At 46.2% G+C, this 11,061-nt stretch overlaps 1 protein-coding gene across 1 annotated transcript in view; it reads right to left on the bottom strand.

Moving 5' to 3' along the window:
* Positions 1 to 441: 441 nt before the first annotated feature.
* The window catches only part of LOC115083303 (vomeronasal type-2 receptor 26-like), a 71,670-nt gene continuing 61,050 nt past the window's right edge, over positions 442 to 11,061 (bottom strand). The window contains exon 7 of the mRNA XM_029587107.1: positions 442 to 1,358. Within this exon, the coding sequence (XP_029442967.1) occupies positions 442 to 1,358 (917 nt within the window). The remainder of the gene's footprint in view (positions 1,359 to 11,061) is intronic.

Genomic DNA, 11,061 nt, shown 5'->3' with positions numbered 1-11,061 from the left:
GCAAGATGATCCTCTCCTCTCAGTGCTCCTACTGGATTGTGAATCCTCACACATAAATAATCGTGCCCACCCTGGTCCCACCTTCATCTGCATAGGAGGTGCGGAAGTTTTGTAGTGGTAATTTCCAATGTTTTTAACATCCATTTATGATGGTTGCCGGGCAATCACATAATATGAAATCCTGTGAGGTTCTATTCAACTCATCTATTTTCCAAATTTGTCTAATCTGTCTTTGAACACGTCCCCTTTCCTTCCATCCCAAAACATTATTCCTCATGTGAAGAAAAACAAAAAGGGGTTGAACAGCACAAGAACCTTTCTCATGTGAGAAATCATAAAGACAAAATGAGTGTAAAATAAAATTATTTTGATTACTTCAAAAAGTAATTCTCGTATTTTAAGGGGACATTAAAACTATGGTTATGAAGAAGAAATCCTTTGTCATTTAGTTTTGTTAGAATATTGTTTCCCAATTAAATGTTCTCTTGTGTTCAGGTCTGGCCTGAGCAGGATAATATAGCACTTGGGAATGAATATACAGCCCAGCAGTCCAGCACTGGAAGCCAAGATGGCAAAGATCTCCACTGCCACCATGTATTTGCCTTTGGTGCTCAGGTACGCTGGGATGTAGGAGACCCAAACACTGCAGAACACCATCATGCTGAAAGAGATAAACTGGGCCTCATTGAAACTGTCAGGCAACTTCCTTACTAGGAAAGCCACAATGAAACTTAAGAGAGCCAAGAAGCCCATGTACCCAATCACACTATAAAATGCAATGGTGGACCCCTCGTTACACTGAAGTATCATCTTCCCAGGTTCAGACTGTGTGTCATAGTCTGGGAATGGAGGAGAGATGAGCAGCCATGCAATGCATATCACAACTTCTCCCAAGGAGCAGAGAAGGACTAGAGAGCTGGAGACTCGTGTCCCTACCCACTTCCTTAACTTGCTGCTGGGCTTGGTGGCATTGAAAGCAATGACTACCGTGATGGTTTTTCCCAGTACAGAAGAAACAGCGATTGTAAAAATGATCCCAAAAGCAACTTGTCGGAGCAAACAGGTCACTCTTCCAGGACGGCCGATGAATATCAAAGAGCAGAGAAACGACAGCATGAGACAGAAGAGGAGGACATAGCTAAGATCCCGGTTATTGGCTTTCACTATGGGTGTGTCCTGATATTTAAGAAAGATTGCTAGCACCAGGGCAGTTATGATGGAGAAGAGAATAGCAATGGAAGCCAAAGCTGCAGCCAAGGGATCCTCGTAGGACAAAAAGTCTATGACTCTTGGGATGCAATCATCCTTCTTCTCACTGGGCCATTGATCTTCAGGGCACTTCATGCAATTCTCTGCATCTATAGAAAACAACACATGTAAACTCTTATTTCCATAGACAGCTTTATTCCAAGAATTCAGACTTTAAAAAAAAAAAAGGGAAACTCAAGATAGGATTTTAAATATTATATGCATATGTAAATTTCATTTTTATTTATTAAAATTTTATATCCCACCTTTAAAACCTGTTATTCAGGCAGTTGTACAATAAAAAAAAATCATAATTAGTCAATTAAACTGAACATGAACAATAAAAGCAGAAACACATAAGACAATATGTAACTCCATCTCCCTGTGCTGGGTTAACATTGATGGGCCATAAAAGAATTGTTACTTTTGACACTGGATCACTCCAGCTAGCTTATACAAATCTCTATTCTCCCAGGGCCTGACTTCTTTGTTAGTGAGGGGAAGGGATCGTCCTTCAGGGCCTGGAGTGACAGGAGTGCCTCTATTCCCTTTTTCCTGGGAGAGATACACTTCCTTTCTCACTGTAAGAGCTTCAAGGGCCAATAAAACACCAGAGATTCTGAGGGTCCAAAAATAATATTTTACTGATGATGAATCAAAATGTGTATATGGCACAGTGAACACCATCCTCAGCATTACAGATGATCTTTACCTTTCATAGTCCTTTGCCTCTATCTGTGCATGGATCTCTTATTACCAGGGCTGGGAACACTCACCATCCAGGTCTTGCATTTAATGAGGTTCCCAGATGGGCAGGTATCCTTTCTCGGGCAGAAACAATCCCTCCGAAGCTCTCTGCACAGAGAGTCCCAATTTCTCTCCTAGGGTGAAGACTTCAAGAGGGTATCCTCAATATGTCTCAATCTGGTCTTATTCACATTTCTGCTCTCCCTTGTCTCACTTTCTCTCTCGAACTCTCTGAATCACTCGAATCCCATGATGGAAGGGATCCTCTCAGGAACACACAGTTGTTTTTCCTTCTCCTCCAAGTTCTATTAACCAAAAATCCTTTTCACAAATTTGGTCCAAAAATAGCAGAAGGTCCCTGAATCAGATCATCACTATTCCGCTGGTCCCTAAGGAGGTTGCAGAATGGCAGGTCTTCCTTATCCTGTGTCCCCCAAAGACAAGGTTCCCATGCCTATACCCATATGACACCCAGGAGTATCTCAAGGCTTCTTATCATGAAATTGTCCAATACCCAAAAGCAACCAGCCAGTTAGTAGACTGGTAATGCAAATTGCCAGTCTTGCCCTGGATCCCCAGGCAGGGCTTGCCTGGATTCTCTAATTAGGCCAAAAATACAAAACAGGGAAAACGCTCCTACACTCACAAACCAAAGGTACTGCCTCCAGACTCTCAGGAAAGATCTTCTTGAATAACCTCCAGGTGAAGGCCATCCCAGCACCCTCAAAGGGAGAGGCAGTACCAAATGGACCCTTCCCTGATTGCCTACCCTATAAAGTTTCTAGCTAAGGGGGTTATTTTCTAAGCACTAAGTCAGGACAATTGAAGTAAACTATATTCTTCATTTTATTTACTTATTTAAAGAATGTATATCCTGCTCTATCCACTGTACTAGGTGGGTTACAATGTGAATGTACACAGTCTAAGCATTTAGAGTCTGCTAATCGATCTCTGTTTATCTATTTATGCTGTGATTGCATGTTGTACCCTGGTTTCAGAGGAGCTATGCTTTAATTAATTTTCTATTTATTATCCTTTGCAAACTGTAGTTTGACTAATTCTGAGATGTTACAACAACCTTAAGCAAACAAAGGAAATATATGAATATTTACTGCTTAAAATGAATATGGAAGCACTATACTTGTAATTATAATGAGGATCTGCATGGACTATCTGAAGATAAATGTAATGAAATTGCCCTTTTTTTTTTAAAGAAAAAATAGACACATTAAATTCTAATATTAATTTTAATGCAAATCAAGAAGTTAAGATGCCTACAAAGCCAGATATAAGTTGGGTCACCTTCAAATCTGTTTCAGCTTTGGAAATTGAATTTCTCATCAAAAAACGTAATCCTGCTAAACATCCAATAGATGCCATTCAAGTTTGTTTTCTTAAATCTATTGCATATACTATAGCTCCTTTGATAACTGAAATCGTAATACATCCTTAACGGAAGGTATCTTTCCAGACCTGTTAAAGTTGTACTAGAGCACCATTTTTATGCACCCAGTATAGCATTCCACATATGTGGTTTAATTACTCCTTCCCCAGTTATGCATTAATCATATCTCTTCTTCACCGCACTATTTAGTAGATTTTTCAGGTTTTGTTTCTCATCTCAACATGAGACATTTGCATAGATCGTAGGCAAGTCACCGGCCTTAACTAGTTTCACTTTTGGTGGGCAAATGGTCTAAATATCGCGAGGTCCCCTATAAATATCACCCTGACGCGCTCCACCACCCAACAGCAGCAGAATTTTCTGAATACACACCACAGGATGGTTTTTTTGTTATTTTGTAAGAGGTGTTGTACTTCTTTCGTCTTTAGTTGATATTTACGCTACCAAAATATAATTTTTCTCTTGACTAATCTATATTTAAAACCAGCCTGATTTTGGATTGACTCGGCACGATCTCTATATATAGCAACCACATATTTATTTTTTTGCTAAGTTTCCTTGCGATGAAATTAGAGCCTTTGTGCCAGCCTGTGACATTTACATTTTTTATAAATATTTTACAGTGAAGCTGGCTTTACCATATAACTTATATCCAGGCTACATGGTTTCAGTTTTCTCTTTATGGTGGTTTGTTGTGTAAGCTGGAGCAGCTTTAATACAAAATTATTTGCTAACCCGATTCAGGCTTTCAACCAAATCATTGATGTTTTCACATAATTTTGAAACTTTCTTTATTAAATAGTACAGAGTTGTTTACCGTACATTTTACAGTGACGCCGGCTAAAACATAGACTACATAGTGCCAGTTTTCATCGTGGTTCTATTTGCCTGATAGTGGTCCTTTTTTTTTCCTTTTTCTTCACTGATAACTGTAGTGTTATGGCATTTGTTTGTATATTTCAAGAGCACCATCCCTATATAATTAATATTTTCCATTTATGCTTTCTAGTTTTCTTGTGCTCTAATCAAATTTTGGAGACACAAACCAAGCAATGTGATTACTTCATCCAGTGCTGGACAATACAGTTACATGGTCTAGTTCATACAGATTGCTGCACAACTAAAGGTAAACAAGTTTATTTATATAGGTTCCTTGATCAATCATAGCAAACATTACACTAGGTGCTACCTTGTGCATTTTCAATATTCCTCTGAGTATATTTGATTTGAAATTCGTAGTACCATTATCTACTCATACTTTGCAAATAACTATAGTCATTTTTTTAAGCATCGCTGGGGATACAGGAGATATTTCTGTCTTACTACATTTAGTGTTGCAGTTGGACACTGCTGGCGAGATAGTGGACCCTTGGGCCGGCCTACCTAAGGTGACAGGGTAGGCCGGGAGGCGGAGCCACAAGCAGGAGGTGTTCACCCAGGAACCAGGAACCCCCCGGGAGGAGCCCTTAGGGCTCTGGGACCTCGGGACTTGGAATAGAGGCAGAAAGTCCAGGGGCTGAGATAGGCTTAGACCGGGACCAGAGCAAACAGGAAGGATAGAAAGTCCAAGGTACCCGGGAAGCAAGGGACCGGCTGTACAGGGCCGAGGGCCGGCTGAAGGCAGGGCAGCGGAGTCTGTAGCAAACCGGAGGCTGAAGCAGGCTGTAGGCTGAAGCGGAGTCGGTAGCAAACCGGAGGCTGAAGCAGGCTGTAGGCTGAAGCGGAGTACATAGCAAACCGGGGTCAGAGGCAGGCAGCAGGCAGAAGCGGAGTCAGAGGCAAACCGGGGTCAGAGGCAGGCAGCAGGCTGAAGCGGAGTAGGAAGCAGACTGGAGTCAGAAGCAGGAAACGTGGAGATCACCAGGAATGCAACTAAGAACAACTATGGAGTTGTGAACCTCGTTGCAAGGCGATGAGAGAGAGTTTGAGCGCCGGTTATATCGGGGCTTGGGCGTGACGTCAGCAGCACGGGCGGGGCCAGGCTTCCGGGAGTTGAGCGCTCAAGACGGGCGTCCTCGCGCGCGCGAGACTGACGAGAAGCAGGCACTTAATGGCGGCCGCCACGTGGAGTGAGAGAAGCCCCCGGGGTCCAGAGCGGGCGGAACGCGGTGATTCCTGAAGCGGAGGTAGGCAGGTTTGAGCCCTAAGCGGAGGGAAGCGGTAGAGACCGCAACATTTAGTTGCAATATTTTTCATTTTCATTTTCTCTTTTTATATTCTTTCAATATTTTACCTTTTTTAATATTTTATTTGTTATATTTTTTCATCCTTTTTATTACGTTTTAATATGTAAACTCTTGTATTTAGAAAATTAGAAAAAAAGACTGTATACCAAGTGGGAGTATAATCTTTGTGGCATCAGCCCTGCTAACATGCAGTAAGCATTCTTTAGCTTTTCTTTGTTCATTTTTTCATGTCCTCATTTTTTATTATTTCAACATGTTTTATTTTACTTTACTCCCTAGTTTTTATCTATTTTTAACATATAGTTCCCGTTTTTCTGTGTCCCAGACTAACACCAAGTTGTCCTCTCCAGCTCTTTCATGATTCTATTTACCTTTTGCTGTTTGTCGCTATTTGTTATCTGCATACACACTCTAAGGCGGATTTTAAAAGGCCCCCGTGCGCCGCCGCGCCTATTTTGCATAGGCCACCGGCGCGCGTAAAGCCCCGGGACGCGCGTAAGTCCCGGGGCTTTCGAAAAGGGGCGGGAGGGGGCGTGTCCGGGGGCGTTCCTGAAACGAAGCGGCGTTTCGGGGCTGAGCTGTTTCGGGGGCGGGCCCGGGGGCGTGGCGCCGGCCCGGGGTGTGGTGCTGGCCCGGGGCATGGTCGAGGCCTCCGGGCCAGCCCCCGGGACCGGAGGACGGAGTGGGGCTGCCGGCCGACGCGCGCAAAGTTACGCCTGCTTTCAGCAGACGTAACTTTGCCAACAAAGGTGGGTGGGGGGGTTTAGATAGGGCTGGGGGGGTGGGTTAGGTAGGGAAAGGGAGGGGAAGGTGGGGGGAGGGCGAAGGAAAGTTCCCTCTGAGGCCGCTCCGAAATCGGCACGGCCTCGGAGGGAACAGGCAGCGCGCGCTGGGCTCGGCGCGCGCAGGTTGCACAAATGTGCACCCCCTTGCGCGCGCCGACCCCGGATTTTATAAGATACGCGTGGCTACGTGCGTATCTTATAAAATCCAGCGTACTTTTTTCGCACCTGGTGCGCGAACAAAAGTACGCGATCGCGCAAGTAGTTAAAATCTACCCCTCTGTTTTTCAGTTCGTATTTTGCAATCTGTGTTCCTCTGTATACCATTATGATGTCATCACATATACATGTTATGATTTGATTTGTTTGTGAAGTTTGTACATCCATGTATGTTGTCTATCTAATTTTTATCTGTTTTTGTATGTGTGTTCAATTTTTTAATTTTATATATAATTTGTTTTTAGTTGCCCCTGAGGCTGCTCTCGACTAAAGAGCGAAACTCGGCCAGAGTCAGGCCATTTCCAATAAAGGGCTTTTCATACACCGATCTTCGCTTTCTTTACCGCTATACAGTGAACTGGATCGGCTTCCGATTTGTACCAAGTACCAATGTACTTGAGAATATTAGCAGAAAAAAGCAATTTAAAGCGGAATTGAAAATTTGGTTATTCAAATGAGCCTTTACAGAACATGAAACTTAAGAAATTTGCTGCGAAACACCAGAATTTATTATGTGCTTAACTTTTTGAAACCTGTTCTTATCTTTTTATTTTTTTAGGAATATTAATTGAATTTAAAAGCTTGTTAGTACTATTTATACTTTATGTAATATGATACTTTGTTTTAGGCTTGTCTTTTTTATTTCATTATACGTCTTTTACTCTAACAGCTAATTTATTTAATTTTTCTCCTTTTATTTAGTTTTTAGTTGTTACTATTTTAACAAAATGTATTTTCTTGCTGTCATAGGGCCTCATTTTCCAATATCGCATGCGATACCAAAAAGGGGTGTACCTTATGCTAATAAGCATGTGTTTCGCGGCACACGATAAATACTTACTTTACATTTGCTCCACCCCCTGTATACAAAATTAAAAATTTGCATTCGCAAATCGCGTTAACGGCTGTTAGCGCGATTTGCGGAATTATCACCTGCGGTAACTCCTTGGAAAATGACCCCCATAATTTGTAAACCATTGTGAAGTCCTTGCCGATGTGAAGCGTTGTGTTCCGTGCCCGTGGATGGCCGAGGGCACGCCCCCCTACCTGACTGCGACTGCGAACCGCCGCAGCAAGCATCAGGAGGAGAGCCGTGGTCCGGTGCCGTTGTTCTTGCGCATCGGCGCGGGCCCCCGAGTTGACCGCCGGGCTGAGAGCCGTCCCTGCTCCTCCTGCGCGGCATCAAACAGCTTCTCCCCCGCTCCCTGAATCCAAGATGGCTGCCGCCATCTTAGGCGCAAGGCCATGCCCCCTCATTAGATTTAAAGGGACCTGATCCCTTTAACTACTTCCAGCTGTCTTCAATGAGCCAGAGCAGAGGAAGTATAAAAGGAGGCTTCCTCTGCTCATTCCTTGACTTGGCAACTTTTGGGTTAGTCAGGTCTGCTTGCTTCGGTGAGTTCTTCTACTTTGGATCCTTGTTGCTGTCTTATCTTGGTGTTCCTGGTTCCTGACTTTGGATTGGTGTGTGACTTCGGACTGGCAAGCAGTGATTCCTGGTGTGTGACCTTGGACTTCTTCTTGACCATCGTCTCCAAGGGCCCACCTAAGTCCCAGTGGCCTGGGTCCCTACAGGCTCCTCCCGGGGGGACCGCAGGCTTCCAGGGATGAAGCTCCAGTCAGTCCTTGCACCGAACGCTCGTCTCCTTGACCTCTCAAAGGTCCACCTAAGTCCCAGCGGTCCTGGTCCCTATGGGCTCCTTCTGGGGGGACCGTGGGCTTCCAGTGGCGAAGACTCATTTCCTTTCCTCGACGTCACGACTCTTCGTCTGCCTCCACAGTTGCCTCAGTCTCCAGTGCCGAGGGTCAGCTGGTCACATCTTCTGTTCCTGCCTCGCCACCCGACGGGGAACCTACAGATCTTCCTCCTATGGTATACCATCCTCCCGTTGGCCCAAGGGTTCACAAGCCCGAGCATATCAGATTGCCAAGTCCATGGACCCGGCGGAGGTATCTGCCCGCCAGGCCATTCCTGGAATGGCCCAGCGCCTGAAGGATCAGCAAAAGACCCTTGATGCCCTTGTCTCTGCTGTGGAGGGCCTGAACCAACGCCTCGAGGCATTAGGGCCCATGAACCCCATGCTGCCGTCCCCGCCCGTGGCTCAAGGAGGCCGCCCTACTCAGCAAGGCGCCATCCAGGCCACCATGGGCAATCTTGGGCAGGTAATTCCCACGCAACTCCCGGCACCCTCTCGATATGCTGGAGACGCAAAGCTGTGTCGGGGATTTCTTAGTCAGTGCCAGGTTCGCTTTTCCTTGTTGCCTGCTCAGTTTCCTAGCGACCTGGTCAAAACCAGTTACATTATGTCTCTGCTCAATGGAAAGCCCTTGATCTGGGCCTCTCACCTATGGGAAAGAGGAGACCCAGTGTTTGGAAACTTGAATCAGTTTCTGTCTGCTTTCTGACAGATATTTAATGAGCCTGTCCGTAAACCCACTGCTGTCTCAGAATTGCTCCGGTTGTAACAGGGTACTCGGAGAGTGGCCGAATACACAACAGAATTCCGACACTAGCCGAAGAGTTAAATTGGAGAGAGGATTGCCTCCACGGGATCTTCTTGCAAGGGCTAGCCTCGCGCCTTCAGAATGAACTAGCAGCGAAGAAACTTCCAGATGACTTCAATTGCATGATAGAATTAACCAATCGAGTGGATCATCGTATGCGTTTTGCCTTCCAGAAGTAAAAGCAGTGAGAAGGCCCTCGCCTTCCCCCAAGGGCGCATCAGGAGCCCTTCGAACACCCGCCGATGAGCCCATGGAGTTGGGCCGTGGGAGCGTCTCTCCACAAGAGTGCCAGCGGCGAATGAAGGAAGGACTTTGTTTTTACTGCAGAGCAGCAGGCCATCAAATAGCCGCATGCCTGATGCGGTTGGGAAACTCCCGGGCCTAGGACCTGAAGGAAGCCTCTTCCTGGGCCATACTTCACCTGCACCTCCACTAACACTGCCAGTGGTGTTAACCTCTGCGGATGGGGAGTTCCACATGTTAGCCCTGGTGGACTCCGGCGCCGGTGGCAATTTCATTATGAAGAGCCTGGTGGAACACTTAAAGATCCCACAAGTTCATCTTCCAGTTCCTTTGGTCATCTCCTCGATCTAAGGGAAACCTCTTCCGGAATGTGTGACACACACCACGGTTCCCGTCCAGCTGAGGGCTGGGGTCATTCATCAAGAGCAGATGCCGTTCTATGTTTTGGAGTATTCCATATATCGGGTCATCCTGGGCCTTCCCTGGCTCCAGGAGCACACTCCCCAGTTCAACTGGAAGAACCTGCAGCTATCTCACTGGGGGCCGAATTGTCACGGCAATTGCCTCCAGTGATCCCAGTCTCATGTTCAATTGACTCCACCAGTCTTCCAGGCCTGCCGGCCTCCTATGCCTCCTATGCGGATGTTTTTTCAAACCAAAAGGCCGAGATACTTCCACCTCATCGATCGTTCGATTGTGCCATCAACCTCCTCCCTGGCACAGAGCCTCCTCGGGGACGCACCTATGCTCTGTTGCCTGCAGAGACGCAGGCCATGACAGAGTATATCAGAGAGAATCTGGAGAGGGGCTTCATTCGAAAGTCAAAGTCCCCAGCAGGAGCTGGGTTCTTCTTCGTTGGGAAGAAGGACGGAAGCCTTCGCCTTTGCATTGACTACCAGGGCCTGAATTCCATAACGGTCAAGGACCGTTACCCCTTGCCCCTCATCTCTGAGCTCTTCGATTGGCTGCAAGGTGTGAGGATCTTCTCCAAGTTGGATCTCCGAGGGGCCTACAACCTGATTCGCATCAAGGAAGGTGATGAATGGAAGATGGCCTTCAATACTCGAGACAGCCAATATGAGTATTTGGTGATGCCGTTTGGGCTCTGTAATGCTCCAGCGGTGTTCCAGAACACCATGAACAAGATACTCCACGATATTTTGTATAAGTGCATGGTTGTGTACCTGGACGACATTTTGATATTCTCGAACTCCCTGACCACTCACCATCAGCACGTCGCCCAGGTATTGCAACGCTTCTGAGAGCATAGACTATATGCGAAACTTGAAAAGTGCCTTTTTGAACAGGAGTCTCTTCCCTTCCTGGGGTACATCGTCTCAAGTGAGGGATTCCGTATGGACCCACAAAAGCTGAAAGCCATTTGGGAATGGCTGTAGCCGTCTGGATTAAAGGCACTCCAACGGTTCTTGGGTTTCGCCAATTATTACCGATCATTCATACCGCATTATGCGTCCATCGTTGCCCTGATGACAGCCCTGACCCGGAAAGGTGCGGACCCCAAGAATTGGCCTCCAGGAGTGGAGGTCGCCTTTTGTCACCTCAAGGAGGCATTCCTGCGACAACCGTGCCTTTGGCATCCGGATCCGCAGCGGCCGTTTGTCATCGAAGTGGACGGGTCCTCAGAAGGCATGGGGGCCGTTCTGAGTCAGACTTCCAAAAGTCATAAGCTATGTCCGTGTGCCTTCCTCTCCCACCAGTTCTCTCC

This window comes from Rhinatrema bivittatum, chromosome 2 (assembly GCF_901001135.1).
Source record: "Rhinatrema bivittatum chromosome 2, aRhiBiv1.1, whole genome shotgun sequence".
Lineage (NCBI taxonomy): Eukaryota > Metazoa > Chordata > Amphibia > Gymnophiona > Rhinatrematidae > Rhinatrema > Rhinatrema bivittatum.
Note: the sequence above shows the minus strand (reverse complement) of the source record. Positions and strands in the feature narration are given on the sequence as shown.